Source organism: the organism of the source record quoted next, unplaced genomic scaffold (assembly GCF_019419815.1).
Source record: "Pyrus x bretschneideri cultivar Hongxiangsu unplaced genomic scaffold, Pyrus_bretschneideri_v1 Contig17, whole genome shotgun sequence".
NCBI classification, from domain to species: domain Eukaryota; kingdom Viridiplantae; phylum Streptophyta; class Magnoliopsida; order Rosales; family Rosaceae; genus Pyrus; species Pyrus x bretschneideri.
In genome coordinates, this window is record NW_025999468.1 from 4,231,205 (window position 1) to 4,256,296 (window position 25,092).

General features: G+C 36.4%; 3 protein-coding genes and 1 long non-coding RNA gene across 9 annotated transcripts; 3 read left to right on the forward strand and 1 right to left on the reverse strand.

Moving 5' to 3' along the window:
• Window positions 1-741: 741 nt before the first annotated feature.
• Window positions 742-4,597, reverse strand: LOC125475974 (transcription initiation factor IIA subunit 2). The gene is made up of 4 exons (XM_048581500.1): window positions 4,472-4,597; window positions 4,202-4,339; window positions 4,046-4,096; window positions 742-1,081 (listed from the first exon to the last, which is right to left on the reverse strand). The coding sequence occupies exons 2-4, from the start codon at window positions 4,328-4,330 to the stop codon at window positions 941-943; spliced, it is 321 nt and encodes a 106-aa protein (XP_048437457.1). The 5' UTR covers window positions 4,331-4,339; window positions 4,472-4,597; the 3' UTR covers window positions 742-940.
• A 1,544-nt stretch (window positions 4,598-6,141) lies between these two features.
• LOC125475898 (probable protein phosphatase 2C 51) lies at window positions 6,142-8,507 on the forward strand. Its single transcript, XM_048581261.1, has 6 exons — window positions 6,142-6,472; window positions 6,713-6,935; window positions 7,114-7,219; window positions 7,333-7,474; window positions 7,692-7,956; window positions 8,115-8,507. Exons 1-6 carry the CDS (start codon window positions 6,196-6,198, stop codon window positions 8,461-8,463), a joined length of 1,362 nt encoding a protein of 453 aa, XP_048437218.1. The 5' UTR covers window positions 6,142-6,195; the 3' UTR covers window positions 8,464-8,507.
• Window positions 8,508-10,711: 2,204 nt separating this feature from the next.
• LOC125475979 lies at window positions 10,712-16,565 on the forward strand. 4 transcript variants are annotated; one of them, XR_007257325.1, is made up of 4 exons: window positions 10,712-10,859; window positions 11,029-11,160; window positions 16,150-16,209; window positions 16,338-16,565. XR_007257325.1 is itself a non-coding variant. In XM_048581509.1 (3 exons), exons 1-2 carry the CDS (start codon window positions 10,713-10,715, stop codon window positions 11,152-11,154), a joined length of 273 nt encoding a protein of 90 aa, XP_048437466.1. In that variant the 5' UTR covers window position 10,712; the 3' UTR covers window positions 11,155-11,160; window positions 16,150-16,354. The 4 variants fall into 4 exon arrangements, 2 of the variants coding, with proteins under 2 accessions (XP_048437466.1, XP_048437467.1); XR_007257324.1 differs by having other exon boundaries at window positions 11,029-11,155; XM_048581509.1 differs by having other exon boundaries at window positions 16,150-16,354.
• A 1,559-nt stretch (window positions 16,566-18,124) lies between these two features.
• On the forward strand, window positions 18,125-19,128 carry LOC125475980. Of its 3 annotated transcripts, none has more exons than XR_007257330.1 (4): window positions 18,125-18,335; window positions 18,436-18,560; window positions 18,661-18,738; window positions 18,827-19,128. It is a non-coding gene; the product is annotated as an uncharacterized LOC125475980 (long non-coding RNA). The 3 variants fall into 3 exon arrangements; XR_007257329.1 differs by having other exon boundaries at window positions 18,839-19,128; XR_007257331.1 differs by having other exon boundaries at window positions 18,842-19,128.
• The last annotated feature ends 5,964 nt before the right edge of the window (window positions 19,129-25,092 follow it).

The window sequence follows — 25,092 nt, forward strand, 5'->3', positions numbered from 1 at the left end:
GTTATGTACTTCTTGCATAAAGTACTTTTAAGTGTTTTTCTAAGATTAACTTACATTTTACTAAAAATTGGTTCCAAAACATTTATCTAAAAAAACTTTCAGTTATTTAAAAGTACTTCTCAAACGAGCTAATAATATACAATAAACTAGCCTTTTGGCTTACCGACTTCAATGGAACCGAATATTGATAAAGACTGGTAGCCCTCACAAATGATATGCATATGAGAAAATCGGTGGTGATAGTGGTCCTAGTGATTGCAAAGGAATAAATTCCCAATGGAGGTATATTTCTTACGAGGGTTTGTTGAGTTCTTCCAACTCATGGTGAGTTGTCTTAAGGCTATTAGGAGTTATAGTTTTAGAGGAATAAATAGTGGTTCAAGTGTGTGCGACTGAAAAGAGAAGAGATAAAAAGTGTATTTCTTATTCTTCTTCCTCTTTCAGGTTTTCGTCAAATCTTAATCTAGAGATTATGGCAAAATCATTCATTGTACTCATTATCGATATAGTGAATGATTATAATTACTACCCCGTGAACCATGTTAATTCTCGAAGTTGATTTGTATTGGTTATTTGTTTTCAATTTCCAAAATTTGTTCTATTTTTCCTAAACACAATATTCACAACAGGGTTGACAGAACATGCTGCCTAAAATAATACTACCTCCTCCTTTTTAGGAACTCTTCGATCTCCGGCGTGTTTCATCTTCTCAAAACAACAACAGAACTTCGAACGAAGATATATGAGCAAGCACACAACATCCTCAGTGTAACCATAAATAAGGATAGTTGTCAAAATGGAGGGATATTACAATTTATGTTCAATCTCCTATAGGTTCCAGTTCCTGCAGATAACCGGATTAACCGCTACATTTTCCTCACCCTCCATAGCAACAGATTACTAAATTCTTATTTAACGTTACCACCGTCAGTTTGGCATCTCATTGTGTCAGCAGTTTTGAGTCACATGCCACTATTTTAACACGGCCAACATTTTCCTGGTTATCCTCGTTCTTGAACACAGCATCCTGTAAGATGAAGGTCCAAACATTGTCGCAGAATCTATAGGTGTGCAAATGTCCCTGTGGAGGATGCAAACTTCGTCAGAAATAGTTTGGATTTCACAGCCTAACTCGTATCTGCAACCAGTATTTATTTTGTGCAACGCGGTAGAAATATGAGATGCAAACAAGAATTGCAGTACGCGGGCAGGAAAGAAGAACAGCAGAATGGCAATCAAATCAAGAAGGAAATATGTCACACAACCAGTTGATAGCAGACTGCAATTTCCATCAAATCAAGAAGGAATCACGTCTCCAAAAGCCAAAAGCATACAAAAAAGACTATCAATACTTAGAGAAATAATTTTGCCATATCAAACCCGTTAACCATAATGCCATGTCCTAATATAGTATTGGATCTAAGTAAAAATAAAAAAATATGTGGCACTACCTAATACTAGATAAAGGACTTACACCCGTCTCAGAATCTACCACTTTAAAAAGTATCCAAGATATATTATGACAAGGTAGTGTCTATAAAAGATTATAAATCAATACGTTAGTATTGTTTAGTATTAAATGAACTGCTGACCCACATAACCCCTTGGCAGGCAAAGAAGTTGCTGAACTCCTGCTATTATCATACTAAGGACCAAGCCCCCCAAGTGTAGGAACTTGCCAATTGTCCAGATGACATTTGTTAAATTGGTTTCTATACCATCAATGTCAAGCTTTTGTAGCATAATACGTGGAGCAGTGACTATTGACACAATTACTCAAGCAAAAACGAAGTTGGTGTTCTAGGACACATTTTGGCCTTTATACTACTAATTTACAGCTTGTGTAGCCAAGCTAGATCAGTTATTGTTGACCCAAAACTTTCGAAACGAAACCTTATTTTTTATTGCAAATCAAACACTTGAGATTTGAAGACTCCCATAAACCCAACACAGACACATGCCTTCATGCAGCACATTCATTTAATACACTAGATTTGTTTGAACATAAATTACATACCAGTAAAAAAAAAAAAAAAAAATTGGTGGCATGTTAATTTATTAAGTAAATGGAACCATCATCCAATGCTAGATTTAATAGTATGCATGCATGGAACATTCACTATAAGAGTATAGCTTAGGGGATCTACAAACACACGAAAGCGTCAGTTGTTTACATAACTCAATCTTGAAATAGGCCTCACGAGTACATATGCGCCTTTGGGGGCTCACCATTACACTTACTGTTTCTTACGTTAATGGACGCAAGTCAAACAAGAGAAACAATAAAGGACAAATACAAACAACCATTAGTGGTGTTCTTTTATGTTTGTTTTTTGACTTACATAGATATTCATTTGTTTATTCATCATCTATTATCTAGAGGGGAAAAAAGATCACAGAGGACATGTAAATACAAACAAAATAAATAAAGCACCCCTTGTTGAATGAACATACAACCAGTGGCGATAGCGAGACTTGAGATACAGTTTAAGGATCTCCTAAAAAATAGTCCGAAATAATCTAGAATCTCCCTAAATTTATTTCTTTGCAGGTTCCTATTGTCTTAAACAATTATTAAGATGTTTTGAAATTCAGATGTAAACTTCGTATTAAAAAATCAGCTTTTTATGTCTGTAAGATCTGAATAGTCATAAAGTAAGCCAATCCTATTTTCATGAGAAATATTAAGGAGAAATGCTAAGGAGACTCTCAAAAGTGGGGCTCTCCATGGAATCCCTACCACCTCATGTTTTTGGCACAATGTTTAATAATGTTGGCACGGGTATTACTAACAAAGCAATTTCAAACAAAAGGAACATTGTGAGGTGGCAGAGATTCCATGGAGAGTCCCACTTTGAGAGAGTCTACTTGGCATTTCTCAACATTCAAATACTACTGAGGATGAGAAAGAAAACTGAGAAAAAGACAAACGAAATTTCCCTTCATTTGTTCATCTATGCCCGATAAACAATGCAGAAAGTAACATCACAAAAATCACAACTCATCCATAATTCCCATATAATCAAGATAAGTCAAACTAAAAGGTAGATCCTAAGATTTCTCAAAATCTGATGCCCATAAGCTTGCCCCAGTCCGCCCAACTTATTCATAACCCGTGGCAATAAACATGCCAAAACTTCACCCAACTGATTCATTACATGATATCCGTACCTTGTAGAAGAAGCCCCGAAAAACACTGACAACGTAAAAGAAAAGAGAAAAGGCAATGCCTCCCATGATTATTTTGTTGTGTAGACCACAGGCATAAAAGATGTAACAAGGAGAGATGCCAAAGCATACAACTATATAACTAGTCAAGATTTTTCCTGAAAGGAGGGTGTCATACAGAATGATACAAACAAGCACAGGGAAAACTAAGGCCAAAAATATAGCCACAGCAGCATCAGTCCTGCATCATATTCTTATAATTTCACATAACAATAAAATGAGACGTTCAACACACCAAAAGGCACCGGAGAAGAGATAAAATTTTGAACAATGCAGATAAACACCAAAGGTTCTCATGCTTATCTCAAAAGACACGGATCATTTCAAAGTCATTGTCAACTCTCTATCTCCCTTTTTAAACAGCAACAAATACTCACGGTGGTTGACCATTTTAGTGTTGGGCAAAGGAGAGAAAAAAAAAAAAAGAAAGCTTTTTCTCCACCAAATGCATTTGGTAAAACACCTGCGGGCTGCAGCGGGCACATCATGTTTCCTTACATACTCTAATTCGCAAAATCTTCAACTTCAATAGTAACAAAGCAGCAAAAGATACACTTTAATAACACGAACAAGTATGCTAGAAAGAAATGGGAAGACATAATCACCCGAAGATTCAGTTCAGTACTACATAAGCCTAACTGTTCTAAGGCAAATTCATTCAAAAACATAATCATTACCACTCGGCTTTCGCAACAACCACGTTTAGAGTATCAAAGATGTAAACAAGCAAAACAAAGCCCCTCCATTTAGAGACAAAGCCCACAACTTGGCCTGAAGCAATACCCATAAATACAAAAAGTTCAAGGAAGAAAAATACCTTGATGGTGACCTTGCTCTTCACTTGGTTTTCAAGGGCTTCAGTCATCGACTATCCGCAACCCACAAACCCATCAAGAAGGCATAAAAAAATAATTAAACAAACTAAATACATCAAATTCTAAATAAACAGAAAATCAAAAGATAATATTAATACCTTGTCGAACTGAGTAAGAACTTGAATAGCGAGGTCTGGACTGAGAGTCCCGCTCTGAACCATCTCGTCCAAAGTCTCCGTTAAACACATTCCGATTGTCGACCTCCTGTACAGCTCAAACGTCGCCATCTACTCGATCTGCAGCATCAACATATACACAAACAAAACCAAATCTCAGCGCTGCGGAATCGAATTCCCGGGAAAACAATTGCGAGACCAAGTGTGTGAATTCGTGAGAGGAGTTGAAATCGAGAGAGGAATTGGAGTTACAGGGATTGGGGCGACGCTGCGGAAGAGTTTATCGGGTTTGGGCTGTGGAGCTTCTTCGCCCTCTCGCTCTCTCTCTCTGTGAACGTTGATTCCTCGCGAGGCGCAGAAATTTGGGGCTTTTATACCTAGCTATCGAAGCTGCCCGGTATATATAGTCGCGATGGATTGGGTAAGATGCAATGACCATTATACCCCTCATGTCAGAGTTTATTTCTTGGAAAATTTTAAATACCAGTATCTAGTTTATTTTTTGCTTAAAAATGTTGACGCTCATGGATGACGAGTTCTTACATGATTGAGTTCACCATTTATATTTGAGTTTAAATTTAACAGAATTAGAAACTATTCATATATTATGTATGTGTTGAGTAAGTTTGTATAGAGAAAAATGATAAAGAGAAATTGAAATTAAGTTAACTCACGAGTTACAGATGTAGGATCGAAAGATCTAATATAACAAAAATCAGTACGAGGTCATACCCACAATGATTGATTATCCTTTCTTGTCAATTACCCACTTTAACTTACCAAACTCTAAACACTAACTAGAATAATCAGATAACAAACTGAAAACGAGATCCTAAGTTGGCTTGAAGAAAAAATTGAAAGTAGCAAAGAAAGTGAAAAAAACAAAGTTCATTGCGATGAGGGAATACTGTTGAGTTTTGGAAATCAGTTTTTGAGATCAAGAAACGACTTCACCGTAACAAAACTCATGGAAGGACTTACAAAACCTATCTTACTATACACTCAACTAGAAGACAGTTTTGTCTCCATCTTTCCTACTCAATCTCTCTTCAGTCGAGTGGAAGTGAAATGACACTAACGCGTTAGTCAAACGCTTTCTCCTCAAACACTATCTCTATCATTAAGCATAAAGTTTAAATTTGAAAGCTTATATGACACTTTGATTTCTTTTTTTTTTTTTTTTTTTTTCACCTGAAATGTCAAATTTTAATTATTATTTAATGTATTACTTTTCATAGTTGTATGTTTAGTACAAATAATAATAATAATAATAATGATAAAAAACATTTATTAATCACTAAAAATAGATTTGAAGTTGCTGTCAAATTTGTCAACAACCACCTTTGCTGTCAATCCACATTATGCTACATAGGAATTGGCATGTTATAGGTGATGTGGACTTTTTGAGTCCTCATTTGGAAGTGCTCTAATCACAAAAAACTTCAAATCCAGTAGTCATCAAATAACGTGGAAAGATTTTGTATGTCAAACATGCAGAATGACATCTTACCTAGAATTTGATATCTTCTTTCAAAATGCTTAATAATCTAATCATCAATAATTACGTCATATAAGTTACAAAATTCAATTTAAAATTTTCATCCTCTAACATTACCCTAAACGATTGGGCTACAATGCACATGTCAACATGCCATAGCAGACTCGCTTTTAGAAAAACTAATGAAAAATGATTTGAAAACTTTTAGTTTTAACGATAAGGACAAAATAAAAGATAAAATAAATAGTACCAGATTTGACTTTTTAATGTAAAAATATAATTTTTCGTTAAAAGTAAAGAGTAACGCTTTATATTGCAAAGACTTTCTCAAGAGAAAAAACAAGAGAAAAACAGAATAATAAAAGAAAGAGAAAACCGGGCGCTACTCGTCGGAAACTCTTGAATGCATATATATAAAGGAATTTCAGAAGGGATGGGAAGCGACGGTGGAAGCGAAAGAGAATAGCAGCGGCGAACAATGGAGTGCTCCGGAGTCCTCCACCTAATCGTACTGGGATTACTATTCGTCGGCCTTCCGACGCTCTCCTACGGAAGAGAATCGTCCTCGACGTGCTTGGCGCTGTACGAACATGGTGGCGCTCCGGCGGTTTTTGAATCTCCAGAATGCCGTCAATTGAAGCACTCCAACGACTCCCAACGCACATCGCTTTGTCAAACGGCCATGCTTCAAGGTCGAAGAAAGTACTTGGAGGATCGCATTCTCTGCGCTCTCGACGTTCGCATTCCCTTTCCTGGTCCGTCTCTCTCTGTATGTATTCTCTATATAATTAGGGTTTTCGTTAATCGTCTGAAGCTCCTGGATTATAATGCAGTTGGTATATGCTAAATTTTTTGCTGGCTTAATGGCTAAGTAATTAACTTAATTTATTATTAATCATGTTATGAGAAGGCTGATATATACATACATATATATATATATATATTGAATAATTGAAGTATATAAATATAATGTGATGATTTGGATGGAGGTGCAGGTAAAGTAGGGATTATGGAGGAGGTTAGAGTTGGAGTTGCTGCTGTTTTTGATGGTCATAATGGTGCTGAAGCTAGTGACATGGCTTCCAAGCTTTTCTTGGAGTACTTCGTTTTGCATACCTACTTTCTTCTAGATGCATCGCTTTTCGCTGCGTCACCTGGAACACCAACATTGCAAACTTGGGATGGCTTACTCGATCGGCACCAATTGGGCATTGCAAGGTGCTGCTATTTCTAAATTTTTGTATAAATAATAATTACTCTGTATATAGCTACTATTAAGTTAATAATTCTTGATTGATGATGTGATTCCTGGTTTAATTTGTCTCCGTTCCATGATAACAAGTTATTTGATTTAGATAGAGTGATATTTATGCTTAATTTATTAATGAATTCTCAGGTTTAAGCATTCGTTGCAAGGAAACTTTGACGATTCTTTTCGCTTTGACATCTTGAAAGAAGCATTGTTGAGGGCAGTTCATGATATCGATGTAAAATTTTCGAAGGTATATATATCTCTTCTAATTGGTTTTTCTCTGCTTTCTTTCAAACTGTTCTGCATATATAGTGTTCTATCTTCTTACTATTGTATTGAGGTTCCTGGTATTGATTGTTGAAGGTTGCATTTATGGAGAATCTAAGTTCCGGTTCTACTGCCACGATTATACTACTTTTGGATGGCCAAATCTTAGTTGCCAATATTGGAGACTCAAAGGCCTTTTTGTGCTCGGAAATTTTTCAAACTCCTGCAGAGGCAAAAGGTACTTTTCTTTTTTCGGTGTAAAGGTGCATCTGTTTTAGGTACCATGGTTTATTGTGAACTTTATGTGATGTTTCTTCTCTCTCATTCTCTTAAAATCATTGTATTTGTCTGCATATATGTGAGGATCACTGAGCATGGAACTATTTAGTTTATACGTGGAAATATTAAAAGCCCAAGAGGGCTCATTTACCTTCTGATGTTTGTGGTTATTGCAGCTGCTTATATAAGATTATACATGGAGGAAAGGCGTAATGGTGTTATCTCACATCGAAGACGCAATAAAAACTTCGAATTGGCTCCTGCGGATGAGTTGGTGCATTTATCTGTTAAGGAATTGACAAAAGATCATCATCCGGACAGAAACAATGAAAAACTTAGGGTGGAAAGTGCTGGTGGAAATGTTCTTGAATGGGCTGGTGTGCCTCGAGTAAATGGTCAGCTGGCTGTTACCCGATCTATTGGCGACATCTCCCTTAAAAGGTAAGAAGTCAAAGAATAATAGGAATATATCTAAAGTTTGCATTTCTTCTTCTCTTGATGCTATTGATCGAACGATGAAATTAAAAGATGTTCTGGTTTAAATTTCTTGTCTTTTGTGACATGTAAAACTAATTTGAGCTGCTCTTGATTGTCATCAGTTTTGGCGTTATATCAGAGCCGGAGTTGACAGATTGGCAACCCCTGACTGTAAATGATACCTATCTGGTTGCTACATCTGACGGAGTTTTTGAGAAGCAGAACTTGCAGGATGTTTGCGATCTGTTGTGGGAAGCACGAAGTCATCATCCTACGAAATTGGAGCTCTCTTCCTCAGGTTCATACTCATTAGCTGACAGCATTGTAAGTACTGCATTTGAAAGGGGAAGCATGGATAATATGGCAGCTGTTGTAGTTCCATTGGCATCTTCTGGTTTTTCTCAACCGGAGCCATTGCTACGTGTTTTCTCATTTGCGGCTAACAACTCCTCTTTAGTTCATACAGCGTAGATCTGTTCTATGTTTTTGCGTTCTTTCGCAACTCGCTTGTTTTTCTCTCAAACAAGGAAAGATGTCAATCAAATGTACATACGTTAGAAATGGCTTATACAAGATATTTTTGTGATTGATTCGACTGTTAAGATTCAGCTAGCGCTAAATCATCTGGAGCTTTACTATAAACTTTGATTGGCTATTTTTGTTTTGACAAGATGATTTAGCTTCGATGAACATGCTTAGTTCATATATGTTTCAAGCTAGGATGAAGCATGAAGATCATTTATGTGTATGATCAACCAACATAACGGTATGCACGGTCGTGAAATTTGCGTAGAGCGAAATCCACGATCAACTTAGCTCTACGCAGATTTCAGTCGTGGACAGAACTTTATTGATTGAGCTAGCCTTTGTAACCTGTGATCTTCTTGTTTGCTTCTACTTATTAGTTGTAACTTGTATGGCAAGACAAGCCTGTGAAGTTGCTGCTTGTTAAAACATGTGTTTTTTGTGTGTTTAAATTTATCACCTCTTATTACTTTTGTATGCTTATGAATATTATACCAAAAATTGAGTTGCACATCCGTTGCTGCACACCTTAATTTTTTATGACATTCAAATTGAATAAATTAAAATAAACAAGAGACAGAAATAAGAAAATTTGTTCCCTAATAAATTGAGTAAATGTTGCTCTTATATAGAGATAGATGCATAACTCCAACTTCACTTTCTTTTTATCAACCGTATGAAAACCATTATTTATCTTGATACGAATCTTCAATTAAGTTAGCTCTTCTGCACTTGACTGCTTTCTTCGTCACAATTTACTTTGAACGTCGTAGCGGAGGTTTTATTATTCGGAATGTTCTCGTGGCCTAGCTTCGTGCCCGAGTCCATTTTTTTTAACTCAAAATTCAAATTTTATCAAATTAGTAATTTCGTTTGGGAAATTGCACACATATAATATACCAATTGAACAAAAAAGTTTCAGAGTCAATCACTTACACTTAGACATTGCTACATGTGGTAATGTGACACTAATAGTAAATATTTTGATACGAAGACAATTTGTGTAGAATAAATTCATCGGTATTTGGCATACTAAATGAATAATATAATGTTATATTGAGAAGCACATGTTATTAAATTATTAGATTAAAATGTTTGATATCAATGTACTTTTTCATGTAAGTCTCTTTAATTCCAGTGCATTATGTGTTATAATTTAAGTAAATGATAATGACATTAAAAATTACATATCAATCTCATCGTTACTTATATGATCACAATTTGGTGTTAGATATGAGACAACGCCGGATATCGGCACGATGTAACACATAAGACATAATATCCATATTTCGTTGACGTGAAAACGTTTTAGTGGACAAAAAAATAGTTTGATTAAAAAAAGTTAATATAGAAAGAGAAGTTAAAAATAGGGATGTGATATCACATACCTCATTTTGCTTCTCACACATCTTTTTAATTTTTTACCATCAGATTCGATGAATTGAAGAAGATCAACTGACAAAAATTATCAAAATTATGTGAGAAGTAAAATGAGGTGTGTAGATAGTACATCCCTAAAAATAAAGAAAAGCCTAATGGATGACAAAAAATGCAACATCGATTCTCACTCGACCGACCACGCAGTACTGGTTTTCTAGACTCTTATCATATAATAAGAGAAGGAAGCTAAGGGGGCGTTTGTTTACTCTCACTAGGTTGGACTGGATTGGACTGGACTAGCTATTAGTCCAATACTGTGTTTGTTCCATGCTGGGACTAACATTAATGAGATTAAAGGGGACTAGCATGAACAAAACCCTTCACTAAGAGGTCTTAGCGAGACCCCCCAATAACCATGAGACTAGCTAAGACTATCCTCTCTTTCTCATCCTCGTCATGCTCAACGACCAAACGCTGAAGAAAAAGATAAGATCATAATAAAATATTAATAATTTATATATTAAATAATATAATATTAGAATTTGTTATTATCCAGCTTCTTAGTCCAATACTGCACCAAACGCTTCACTAAGTTAGTCCAGTTTAGTCTAGTCTAAGCCAGTCCAACTTAGTCCTTGAAGCTAATCCAGTCCGAGATAGTCCGACGCAACAAACGCCCCAGAGTCTAAGACGTGGATGTGTTGTTTAGCTGCCACGACTCTCGTGACTCTGCACACACACCCTACAAAACATAACGTCTACGCAACTTCTCTCTCTTCACTCTCTCTCTCTCTCTCTCTCTCTCTGGATTTTGGATGAGTGCTAATCCTCCCGACTGCTCAAAGCAAAGAAATCAATCTCTCTCGTACTCGATCATGTCTCGCCTGAAGAACGACTGCTTGTCTTTCGTTGTTTCATTGCAAGAGGGTTTTCGTTATGTTAAGGCATGCTTCGTTGGTCAGGTTAGTTGGTTCTTGCCTTAATGGCTTCGCTATTTACATACGTGAGCGTAACCACATTGGCTAAAGCGGATTTGAGCCGTCCAACCGGCTGGAACGGATGTACGTAAAGGCGTGTTCTTTCGTGTGCGATATTAATAATTTTTTTGACGGTTGATTGATGTTGGAGCAGGCTAAGAAGTTGACAGCAAGGAATGAGCAGGAAGCAACAGAAGCAGAGCTTCAGACAGCCAAAATGCAAGTTGAAGCTGCTGATGCCGCTGAGGATACCAAAAACAGACTCCATAATTATCCCTAATGTAATGTAATTGCTCTAACAGTTCAACCTTTCTTTCTTTTGTTATAATTGAGCAGAATATATTTTGCAATTTAAAATTTTGAATTGATTTGTATTGTTTGATTTCTGAATTTCTCTTTCAACTAAATTCTTTTGCCTCCAAATTAGATGCATTGTCCTTCTTAGAATATAAGAAGAAAAATTGTTGCTTCACTTCCCACCAATTAATTTGGGATAGTACAGTATTCACCCATTTTTACTTCCCATGTTAATTTTTGCTAAAAATATTATCAATCTCATAAATATCATCGATTTAGATGATATCAAAAGCATCATACTAAATTTCATCAATCAAATTGTTTTTCAAGGAATAGGAAAATTTGATTTTTTTTCTTCAATTTATTCGATCCGATAGTAGAAAATTGAGAGAGATGTGTGAGAAGTCAAAATAGGTGTGTGGATAACACTACCTTTACTTTAACTTATTTATAATGGGTAAATAATGGGCATTCACATATGATCCAACAAGTGCATAAAACACACACAACAAATAAGAAATGAGAAATCGCCAGAGAGTATGATAACTTTAAGGTATTTATACGTTAAATTTTAATATTATCCTCATTAATTTGTGCTAATTAAAGAAGCACAGATATACTCTAGGCGGTACAGGAAGAAGAAGATGATGGACCTTCTAAACGAATATAGTCATACATCAGTCCACGGGCCTAAGGGTAGCTGAGCTAGACGGTCGTCTAAGGCCCCCAAGGCATTAGTTGTTGCTTTTTTCAAATCTATGAAATTAAAGATAAATTGCTATTTAAAAAATTTTAAAATTACAAGAACCAAAGAGAGTTAAAATAAGAGAACTTTCATGAAAATGGTTTGAATCAAGTTTATTTTAATAAAAAATTATGTCATAACTTTATTTAATGAAAAAGACTTAAAGTTTAATGAAAAATCCTTAAATTTTAATAGAAAAGACAAAAGGACTTAAATTTTAATGAAAAAGATATAATTTTAATATTTAAAAAAAAAATTCTGACGCCCAGACCCACGTGTTCTTACACTGTTTATGAAACTTCTACATTGTTTATGAAAACTTACGACACTGTTTATGAAACTTACGACACTAAAACTTAATATACTGTCAATTCAAACGTGCCACACAGAGTCTGTCACATTCCGACCCGGACCCCCATCACATCCCAGGCTAGACTCTACCGTAGCACGATATTGTTCGTTTTGGGCCTCAACCACACCCTCACAGTTTTGTTTCTGGGAACTCAGACGAGAACTTCCCAGTGGATCACCCATCCTAGAAATGCTATTGCCCCCAACTCGCTTAACTTCAGAATTCCGATGAAACCCAAAGCAATGAGCTTCTAAAAAGTCTTGTGCTAAGTAAAGATGAGAATATATATATAAGACTTACAGGATCCACTGACGATGTGGGATCTTACAGAGTCTTCCAAAACATGGACATGGATGTCATTCTGGGTCGTCGTCGCCTTCGGTGATTACAAAACCGGTATGCGTTTTTGACAGGGGAAGAAAAACAAGGAAAACCTGTCGTAGTAATATTGGTGGGTGCGCCTGGAACCGACAAGTCCACCTTCTGCGAACATGTCATGCACTCCTCCTCCACTCTCCCTTGGGTACACGTTTGCAAGTATATCTCGTACTTAGTATGACACTCCGCATTTCTATTTATTTGGGTTTGTTTATGCTGGTATATTTTTGTAGGATACTATCAAAAACTGGTAAAACCGAAACGAATGCGCATTATATAGCAAGAACAAGGGGATGAGTTTTGTGAAGCTTGGTGGTAGTGCCCAGGTTGATGTTCATGCTACGGTGCTTGATCTTCCTGCCAAGTTTTGTATTTCGTGGTCTGTGAAGGGAACGGGCCATGAAGGAAACTTGCAAGGTGGGAGAGCTGCTGCGGTTGTGAATAGAATGATGCAGAAGAAAGAACCGTCTAAACTGGGGGGTGAGGGCTGAGCACAGCGCTATTTTTATTTTTTATGTTTTTTTATCTTTTTATCCTTATCATTAAATAAAGTTTGTGTATGATTTTTTATTAAAATGCAAAAATTTGAAGCCCTTGTTATTAATTTATCTTTAAAATAATTTAACAAATATTAATTTTGAATGAATTTAAAATTTGTAACTTTAGGGAAGGAAAAAAAAAAAACCAAAAACAAAACCTCATGTTAGTGGGCAGCTTATGTTTAAATTCTTATTTATTTTCAAAAATATTTTAAATAAAAATTGTCACATCCCGGTTCGGGGCGAACACTTCTCGGGCCCGCTCCACCACCGTAGCACGATATTGTCCGTTTTGGGTCCCGACCATGCCCTCACGGTTTTGTTTCTAGGAACTCACACGAGAACTTCCCGATGGATCACCCATCCTGGGAATGCTCTCGCGTGCTACTCGCTTAACTTCGGAGTTCCCATGGAATCTGAAGTCAGTGAACTCCCAAAAGGCCTCGTGCTAGGTAAGGATGAGAATATACATATAAGGATTACTCTCCTGGACGACGTGGGATGTCACAAAAATTGTATAAATAGAAAAAGCTTGAGTTTCTTAAATACACAACATACAAATGTCAATCGTCACACACCTACTCGTGTGACCAGAGGCTAGTGAAATTAATGACCTCAATTTGTCCAAATGCAATTTTTTTTCTTTTGCTTTTGAACATAACCTAAAAAAATAACAAAAACCAGAATAATCATAACTTTGTAATCCTTTTTCTTTCAACTTCCTAGTCTTTCTATTTCTATTGAATATTTAAGCAACTATCACTTGGTCCAGAAGATTGTAATTTGAGGTAACCAAAACTTTGAATTTAAATTTTCTTTTTCAATAATTTATTGTTAAACTAGGTTATTCTAAAATTTGATTTGCTAGTGTGTGTCGATTTTAGAAAGAATACAAGAGAACCACTTGACGTTGTTGAATTATTATATGTTGAGAATCAATGTCATTTGTAGGTGAAGTAAGTGTGTGAGGTTGGTGAAGTAAGTGGAGGTTGTAGGTGAAGTAGGTGGATGTTGTAGGTGAAGTAAGTGTGTGGTGTAGCTTTCATTTGGTTTGCTATAAATACCCAAGTCCCAAGCATTGTATATCATCCAAGGAAAAACAAAGTCTAGAGCTAAATAAGAAAAGCTTTGCTAATTAGTTTGTTTTGTGAGTTTTCTTTAAGAGTGTGCTCTATTTTCTTCTTCTTGGGATCATTAGAGTTATCTTGGATACTCTTCTTATTCAACATTATATTCGTCAATCAAGTTTTGTTTTTTGTTACTCTCTTGATCATCAAGTTTTATTGCTCCACTCTCAATCTCTTAACTACAAACACTTAGTGTATTTGCGTCTAAAGACATGTGACATGTAATAGTAAGTAACGTTCGTATATCTTTTTTTTTATATTAATTTTTAATGATATTTGATGAAGAAATAAACTTTTTATATAATTAGCGGATTCTTTTTACTACATACCAATATACAAAGAGTCGGAGGTCCGAGAACTTTAGGGCCTCACTTTGAAAACTCGCCTAGAGCCCCCAAATTCTCAGGACTGGCCCTGATGAGTCTCTGGAAAGGAGCCAAAGGGCTAGTGCTCTTTGGATTTGCGTTTGAGAATATTATCATTTCTACTCTTCTCTGTTTGGTTGTGGAGAAAGTGTAAGAAAAGGGGAATTCAATTGAAATTTTGGGATTAAGGGAGAAGGGTTTCTGTTTAATAATGTTGTAATTTGGGGTAACAACAGCACGAGCACGGTTACGCGGTTAATTTCTAATTTTGATGCAGCCATTTCTGGATATAGTATGATAATCCATGAATATGCCTCAAGCAGACATTAGTTTTGATTTGAAATAGGAAGCAGATTGAAGATATTTGTATGCGGTTTGTGTATGTATGTCCGTCCAGGTCAATGCAGCAGCTCTCCAGCTCCAGAACCAGCAACTTAATCAGCAGGTAGACAAACAGAAGCTTGACTTGCAAGATCTGGAAGCGAAAATTCAGGAATTAAAGGATAAGCAAGGTTCTTATGATGATTTCTTAATCACAATGAATCAGCTATGGAATCAGGTTATCTCGGATGATTGATTGGTTTCCTTCCTTTTCATAGTCTCTATTAGGTATACCAGGATGACATGCACTTTTTGCTGACGGCGGTTTCATTATTTTGCTCTTTAGTTGGTTGAAGAACTAGAACTTCAGCTGCAGAAGTGTATAATTGCAAAAAATGACTTTGAGATAAACATGGAAGAAGCTATCCAGGATTCAGGTAAAAGTGTTATAAGTTTGATATTGTTGATATTAACTGTTAATTTACCTAAGCTTGTGGCACTGAAAATGCTCTTTGCTGCAGGAAGAAAGGACATTATAGCAGAGTTTCATGTGATGGTCTCATCTTTGTGTAAAGAAATGGGAGTGGTGGAAACTTTGTTGAAGCGGTGGAAGGAAACAGCTCATGAAACACTTTCTTTACGTGACAAAGCCCAATCAGTGAAAGCTTCATTAAGTACAAAGGTCTACTTCCATTCCCAGTTAACTCTCTCATACTCATATCGGTTGCACTGCTCTCTCATACAATCACATTGTTCTTGTTTGTGGTTTTGTGAGTGTTGCTTAGGTAAAACGTGGGTTGTCTAAATTGCTACATTTAAGAATGCGATTGTATTGCTGCAGGATTTTCATTTAATTTTCTGTGGATATTTTCATGTCTGTTGTCGGTTATAGTTTGAAAACCTGCAGCAAAGCGCGGGCATTCCTACTAGTAACAAACTATGATAGCCTAGCTAAGATATTGCTGAATGTGCTGCTGACATGGAGCTACATTGTTGATCTGTGTCTTCAGGATTTAAGTAGAAGAACATTTGTGGTTTCTGTCTTTTTTATTTTTATTTTATCACCTTTCAGCTTGTTTTTCTCTTGTTTGAGCTTCCCTGGATGTCTTTTTATTGTGTATGATTTTTAATTTTATCTATTCGTTTAGCAGACTCTTGGACCGGTGCCTGCATTGATTGAAATCAAAGAATGGCCAGACCTCTGCATCGAGGTTTGTTTAGGTTGCGTATGTATGGCAGTAGCAATGATTTTTTATTTTTGACTCTCAATGAAAGTTAAAGCAGATAAAGAAGATTTGGACAGCAGAGCTTCTTCTGATAACAATATTTTTGCATTTAGATTTCCTATTCGAGTAATTTCTCCGGACAATTCTCCTTCCGAACCTGGAAATACCGAAAATGGCTTTGTATCTGATCCCTTCATGGCTGGTACTCCCAGAAGTCGGCACAAGTTAACGCTGCTACCGTTGAAGTTAAAGTTTAGTTTTGATTTTTATTCTAACTCTTACCGGATCCTTTTGGCGGACACTCGCCATCTCAACAAGTTCAAGAGGTCACATATACCATGGATACCGGAGACTTCAACAGCAACTTGTTTCTGACCTGTTGCATATTGGAGAACTTTCTCTTGGTTCTTCAAGGTTAAAAGACTTGGAGTTTTGTCCTCGGAGTAAGAAAATAAAGTTCCATGCTTCAATGTTTCATTTTGTTCAGCCTCCTTGATGTTTAATGGTTGAACTAAAGACTTAAATAAAACCTAGCTAAAACAAAATTTTCATTTTCTAGTTGCAATCCGTAGAAAATGTTAAAAATCAGATCATCTTTTCAAAAGTTCCAACCAATCTCACCATATAGTCTTAAGTCATTTAGAATCAATTAAAAAAGAATTCACAGACTTCTTTCGGTGTAAAGTGAGCCATCATAGTTAAGGAGACTTGACCAAAACCTTTATCTCTTATCTCTTTTATTTGTATTCACACACTTACATAATCATTTTTTCAAAATTTTCTCTTTTTTATTTATTTATAATAATATTATATTATTATTTTCTTCAATAACAGTAGTGGTGGTGCAATGTTAGTTCTCATAAGCCTTCGATCCAACCCATGTAGCGAGCTTTAGGTCAATGACTCTCAAACCACTAGGGTTTTAAGACGCTAGGTGTGAAACACCCCTAAGGACTTATTAACTTGAGCTGAAAAGGCTACGAAACCAATTAACCATCCTGCTCCATGCCAAAATTCTACCGTTTGACGTGAGAATCACTATTGATTAGGCAGGATTGGTCCGATTACTTGGTATAAAGTCTCGGGTAGAACAATTATTACTTTACAACACATACTAACTTTATTTTATATATAACAAAAGTTAAAATGCACTTAGACTAAAAGTAAATGTTTCAATCTCACTCCTCATAATAAACCATGTTGGTGTGATGTGAAAATTTTCAAAGTATAATTTATGAATTAGTGTCTAAGCAACGATAAATAGAAAAAAACTCTACTGTGGGATTAACCTTTACCATGTCGATTTGTTCTAACGTTTAAAATAACTATGAATATTATCTTAAAAACGAAAATTTTTAATTGACACAAAAATATTAAATCCTAAAATTTTACATTCCCACCCCCAAGCTTATTTCACATTTTGTCCTCGAGGTGTGAAAAATAAATAAACTTATTTCACACTTAGGAGAATCATCAGAACCACATGCATCTCGAGGGTGACCCTTTTCAGCTAGTTTATGCGACTGGAAGCCCTTAAGAGGGTTCTTCTTTCTTTAGGTCTAGTTGTTTACCCTTAAGAGGGTTCTTCTTTCTTTAGGTCTAGTTGTTTATAACATTAAGCATTAGCTTCACTCCTTCAATGATTCACATGTGTCCTATTTTACTGCTCACACGCACGACACACACGAGAGCACCAGAAACCCTAGCTATTTTAATCCAACATTGGATACCCTTCTTACTTGCCCAGAGCCCAGAGCCCAGAGCCCAGAGCCTAACGGCTATCTTCTGTCCTTTCCATCTCCTTTTCAGACACAGAAGAATAATGATGTTATTTGTAAACCCCGAAACCTCTCGTTCTCTTTATTAAAATGAGAGACGTCTCCCTTCGCTCGCATTTCAAACCTATCCCTTTTAGCCCTCTCTCTCTAGAAAATCCGAAAAGGCTTTCTTTTCTCCATTTTCTCTCAAGTCCAGCGCCCATTCGTACAAACCTCCCATCTGCAGCTGCTCCTTCATCCTTGATGCAACCAATAACCCAGTAACAGACATGAGCTTCCGTGACTCTATAACCCAGCCATGGTGGAGTGAGCTGACAAGCTAAGATGCCGAAGGTAAAACCCTCCTCAATTTGTGTTATTTTCGTTGCAGCTTTATGTATGTGAGTGAAATGTAGCAAGATCTAACAGATGCATGTGTTTTTATCTGTACAAGGTCCCCCCAAACTTTGCAAATCTGAGAAAAACAACAGGAGTGACCACCCTGAGTCGCCAAATCCGAGAGCACAGAGGTCATCCAGCTTCCCCCAAACTTGCAATCTCAGCTGATCTACACCAAGGGTAAGAATCTCTCTCGTTTTCTCCCTGCAGTTAGCCCTGATGTGGTGGTTTCAGTGAAACTAACAAAACTAACACATTCATGCATAAATCGTCTTGGTAGGTTTCATAAATCCAGAACAGAGAAGAGGTGCCGACACACAATTGAAGGTCCATGTTCATAGATCCAAGAAAACGGAAGGTAAAAACTCTTGTCTTGACCTTTTTGAACTCCAATCTGATAGGATGCTGTTTATGTGCAAACTAAACTGGATCTAACATGTGTGTAGTTTCTGGACCAGTAGCCCGGATCTGTGTTTAAACATGGCTGCGTACAACGATTCCAAACCCAAGTGCAACTGGACAACAGGCCGCTCCTCTGTTGAAAATCCCAGATCCATTGATCTGGAAGGTATAAAATGCAACCTTGCTTGTTCTGTGATCGTGGATCTGGTATCAAAATCTGTTCAGTTCTATGGTGTAATGATTGGTGATATCTCTGTGTTCAACCTGCAAGTTTCCAATGTTTTTGAAAATTAAAAACAGAACTAAAATAAACTAGGTAAATAAAAAAAAACATATATTTTTTTAATATTTTTTTTTTTTGAAAACTTAGGTATGTAAATGCATCTAGAAATTTAAACTAATAATAAAATGGAAAATCAAACGAAAAATATATTAAGTAAAGGGTTTAGAAAAATTGGGTTGCCTCTCAATAAGTGCTTTATTTTAAGTCTATAGCTAGACTTGGCAGAGGTCCTGTGGCTAGATCACTGGTTCCTTCAGAGTTGATGGCTCGCTTACATTGAACTTCTCTATGAATGGTTTAAGTCGATGTTTGGTAACCTTAAATGCGAGGCCTTTACCCTCAGCCTTGATGTCCACGTCACCATTTTGAAAAACTTTAGTAACTACAAAAGGGCCTTTCCATCGAGAATCCAGTTTCCTTGGAAACTTGAAATTTGAACTTAACAACCACACTTTTTTACTAGGCTGTATTTTCTCACAACTTGGACTACCTCGCAACTTTTTATTCTTGCCCTTGACATTCGGTTGTTTTTGGTCAATCTGGTGGCCCAGATAGTTGTCAAACAAGGATGGTTCTGTTTTTTAACTTTCGTACATCAAGCAATTGGATTTTGCTGTTGCGCCTCAATACTATTGCAATCATGGCTTACATTTAAAGACTTTAGGGATAGATGGTCATTTGATGATCTGGTTTTACACTTGGCACGAGCTAAACCATCTAACACATCAATACGCATGCATTCATGTTTGTCACCTGAATGTGTGGCGACTTCAAACAAACTGAAAACAACTGTTTGATCTTCAACCCTTAATGTTAATGTTCCCGCTTCAACATCAATAAGAGTCTGGGCTTTTGCCATGAATGGGCAGCCCAATATGATGGGTGTTGTCAAATCCTCATCCATGTCCAGCACCATAAAAACCAATTGGCAAATATAAATTGCCAACCTTAACAATAACATATTCAATAACTCCTCTAGGATAGGTAATTGAACGGTTAGCCAATTGAATAATGGTGGAGGTTGGCTTCAGTTTGCCTTCACCTAAATGTTTAAAAATAGAATAAGGCATTAAGTTTACACTAGCGCCTAAATCAATTAAAGCACTACTAAAGTCACAATTTCCAATGGTGCAAGAGATAGTAAAACTCCCTAGATCTTTCTTCTTTGGAGGCAATTTGTGCACTAAAACTGCATTGCATTGTTCAGTTAGCACAATTTTTTTTGTTTCTACCAGCTCTTTCTTCTTGGTGCAAACATCTTGCAAAAACTTAGCATAGGAAGGAATCTTTTTAATGGCTTCCAACAATGGTAAATGAATTTGAACTTTAGCGAAGGTTTGTATGAAGTCTTTTAACTACTGAGTATTAAATGTTTAGGGTATGGTAATGGAGGGTCATAAACATGCTCAGAAACCTGTTTTGGTACAGTTTCTGCATTGGTCAGATTCTATTTTGCTATAGATGAAGTTGAAAGTCCTATATTGAAAATACAATTCACATTAGCAAAATTCTTTCAAAATATACTAAGAATAAGGTTAAATATATAATATAAAATCTACTCATCAATGGTGTTGATGACTACTCGCACCAAATTGCAAAAATTAATTAACATTCTTTTTTATGTGGTAGTTAGTTGGAATTGACATGTGGGTTAAAATGTCAAACATCACCTTTGGTAGCTTGGGTAATAAGCAGTTCAAATTGTTTCAAGCGCGTTTACATTTGTAATTTTACAGTTTTCATTTTTCATTTTTTTAATTAAATTGTATTCTTTAAAAAATTTAAAATTAAAAAAAAAAATTGAGAAAAGAGCCATTTTAGGCTTAACCAAAAGTGTGCTCTAATTTTAGGCATTTAGGACCAGAGCATTTGGTGTGACTAAGATTTTGGTGTTGAAGGAGGTTTCTTCTTTCGTTGTGGATATTTCTCCCTTTCTTATTTATAGTAATTGTTTGGCTACCAACATAAAGAGTAATCTTCCAAAAGCAAAAGTAAAATGTATAATTTACGGCGAAACGAAATTTGCCGTCGTCGCAAATGACAGTTCCTTGACTATGATACTACCAAGGTCGATCCCGACCACATGCCCCAGTTCTTCTCGATTGTAACTGTCAATGGGCGCAACGTCCAGACATCTAAAATGTTTAAGTCGTCAAAAGAAGCTTAACATGGAGCTACCAAGGTCATCGTCGACCATCTCTCATCCCAACCCGTAACCGATAACCAACCCATAATCCAGCGTTTACCTAAGGAAGAGGAAGGGTCGGTTATGGATTGGGATGAGAGGCGGTTGACGCTTGGCAGCCTCATGTTGAGCTTCTTTTGATGACCTAAACATGTCGACCGTTTGGAAGTTGCGCCCATTGATAGTTACAGTGGAGAAGAATTGGGGCATGTGGTTGGGATCGACCTTGGTAGTATCATAGTCATGCAACTGCCATTTGCGGTGTTGGCAAATTTTGTTTAGCCGTGATCTATACATTTTACTTTTGTTTTTGGGAGATTACTCTTTGAGTTGGTAGCCAAACAGTCATTATAAATAAGAAATGGAGAAGTACCCACAACGAAGGAGGGAACCTCCTTCAACACCAAAATCATGACTCTCCTAATTGTACTCACACTGAATGCTCTAGTCCTAAATGCCTAAAATTAGAGCACACTTCTGGTGAAGCTTAAAATGGCTCTTTTATTTATTTTAAAGAATACAATTTAATTAAAATGCAAATGCGCTTGAAACAATTTGAACTGCTTATTATCCGACCTGACAAGGGTGATCACCATCCTTTTTAATGTGGTAGCTAGTTGGAATTGAGATGTGGGTTAAAATGTCAAACATCACCCTTGGCAACTCGGGTAATAAGCAGTTCAAATTGTTTCAAGTGTGTTTGCATTTTTCAATTTTAATTAAACTGTATTCTTTAAAAATTAAAAAGAAAAGAGAAAAAAGCCATTTTAGGCTTCACCAAAAGTGTGCTCTAATTTTGGGCATTCAGTGTGACTAAGATTTTGGTGTTGAAGGAGGTTCCTTCCTCCTTTGTTGTGGATATTTCTTCCTTTCTTATTTGTAATAACTGTTTAATTACCAACTTAAAGCATAATCTCTCCTAAAAACGAAACTAAAATGTACAAGTCAAGGCTAAACGAAATTTGCCAACGCTGGAAATGGCAGCTGCCCGATGACGATACTACCAAGGTCGGTCTTGACCAGTTGCCATAGTTCTTTTCCATTGTAATTGTCAATGGGCGCAACTTCCTGACATTCGAAATGTTTAGATCGTCAAAAGAAGCTCAGCATGAAACTACCAAGGTCGTCGTCAACCATCTCTCATCCCAACTAGTAACCAATAACCAACCCATAATCGAGCATTTACCTAAGGAAGTGGAAGGGTCGGTTATGGGTTGGGATGAGAGGTGGTTGACGACGACCTTGGCAGCCTCATGCTGAGCTTCTTTTGACGACCTAAACATTTTGATCGTCTTGAAGTTGAGCCCATTGACAGTTACAATGGAGAAGAACTGGGGCATGTGGTCGGGACCGACCTTGGTAGTATTATAGTCAGGCAATTGCCATTTGCGGCGTTGGCAAATTTCGTTTAGCCGTGACTTGTACATTTTGCTTTTGGGAGATTACTCTTTAACTTGATAGTCAAAAAATTATTATAAATAAGAAAGGGAGAAGTACCCATAATGAAGGAAGGAACCTCCTTCAACATCAAAATCATGGTTCTCCTAATCACACCATGCTCTGGTCCTAAATGCCTAAAATTAGAGCACACTTTTGGTGAAGCCTAAAATGGCTATTTTCTCATTTTTTTAAAGAATATAGTTTAATGAAAACTATAAAAATACAAAAACAAATGCGCTTGAAACAATTTGAACTGCTTATTACTACCTGAGCTACCAATGTGATGTTTGACATATTAACCCACATCTCAATTCCAACTATCACATAAAAAAGCATGCTCCAATTTGGTGCGAGTAGTCTTCAATATGCAACAGGTCAGAAACAAGTCGTTGGTAGCCTATGTGACCTCTTGAAAGGATCTTAGTAAGAGCTAGAATAAAAATCAAAACTTAACTTCAACAATAGCAGCGTTAACTTGTGCCGACTTCTGGGAGTACCAGCCATGAAGGGATCAGATGCAGGTATTTCCACGTTTTTTATATGTTTGGCTATGTGATAGAAAGTGTTCCTATTATTTTTAACATATTTCGATTTGTATATTTTGTTCTTGGAAATTGCTTCCTCTGGCTCTAATATGGTGTCGCATTGTTTCAGGTACAATGCCAAGGAACAGGTTTTTAGGTGGATTCTTAAGATTTTAATTATGACAATAGTTTTATTTTAATTTCATTTTTGGTTTGTAATTTTAATTTTCTTGAACTATGCATGATTTTTGTGTTATGCTATTTCTCGTCCGTGTTATGCTATTTCTCGTCCCATCACTTATATTTGAGATCATTACTTTTGCTTATAACCATGATTCGGTATCAATATTATAGGATTATAGTCATCATTAATAGTTAATACTTATCAAAGTTGGTAATTGGCAAGGAAAATTGAACTAGTTGTACTTGTACTTCCCATGTCTCACTCTTCTTTGTAAACGGTGATTAGGTTATTGAATCGATAATTTGTCATTAATAACTGGTTGATAACCAATACACGCGTATTTTCACAATTTGAATGAATGATTATGATTAAATAATTGAACCAAAAATTTATCATTGATTGAGGATTAATAGTGGATAACCGTTGTCAAAGAAAGTCGATCTCCACTTTCTTTAGGGATGTAGTCAATTTGGATTTGGATGTTAGTTAAATTAGGATTTAAAGAATACATCCAAATCCATCGATAATGGCTTGCTTGGGTCTTTCTTAATTTGATCTGATTGCAGTTCGCCTACATGATCTGATTAGTATATACTTGTATGGATGACTCATTTGGTATGTTGCATATGTCCCGTAAATCTTGATGAGGAGGGCCTTGGTAATCCATAAGGTATTGGTTACGCTGATTCGTGTGTTGCTAAGATGTTCTGGTTAAACTAGTTCAATGTTTATGTTGCTGCTCGGATACATTGCTTAGATGGTTATGTTGATGTAGAGCTAGGTACCTTGTTCGCTCTGCGTAATGAAATCTGACTCGTAGAGAAAGTATCTGGTCGGCCTAAACCCTACATGACAAGTTCAAGTGAGAATAGTAATGCCCCTTGGTGGGATTCTAATAGAAATGTTACTTTTTCAAGTTTCCAATTAATTGTATTATGACAATTGGTATATCTGGCTGTGTTTCTTACACACCGAAAAATCATTAGAGTCAAACTGGGAATCAAGATCCACTATAATTAGGATCTACTTTTGGGTTTGGTACTGAACCTGTGTGTGAATACTACATTTCCTAGCCTACAAGATTCGCTTCGGGTTATTAGTTGTGACTTGTATGGCAGGGTAAGTCTGTGAAGTTGCTGCTTGTTAAAACATATGTTTTTTATGTGTTTAAATTTATCAAAATAGTATTTGAACTTAAAATCCCTTACCTATAACGAAGAAAAAATTTCACTAATAAGTAGCATTAAAATGATAAGTAAAAATGTTAAAAAATAATAAATTATTATTATTATTTATTACTCCAAAAATATTACGATAAAGATGTAATATCTTGGAAGGTCAGTCTATTCTGGAACGTGGTTCTCGATGGAGGGTGGGGGACGAGAGTTCAATTCGTGTCTGGCAGGATAGATGGCTTCACCTATTTAGGCCATTTCTCTCTGCCTCCTGCAAACTGTGATGTGGAGCGGGTGTCATCTTTGGTTATCCAAGAGTCGGCTTCATGGAACACTGACCTTGTTAGCTCCTTATTTCCTCCCTGTGAGGCAGCCTTTATACTTTCAATACCGCTGAGTGGCAGATTGCCTTCGGACCATCTAATGTGGCATTATGATTCTAAGGGTTTGTTCTCTGTTAAAAGTGCCTACAAGGATGCTATGATCCTGCATTCTCATCCAATCAAAGTTCTCTGGCAA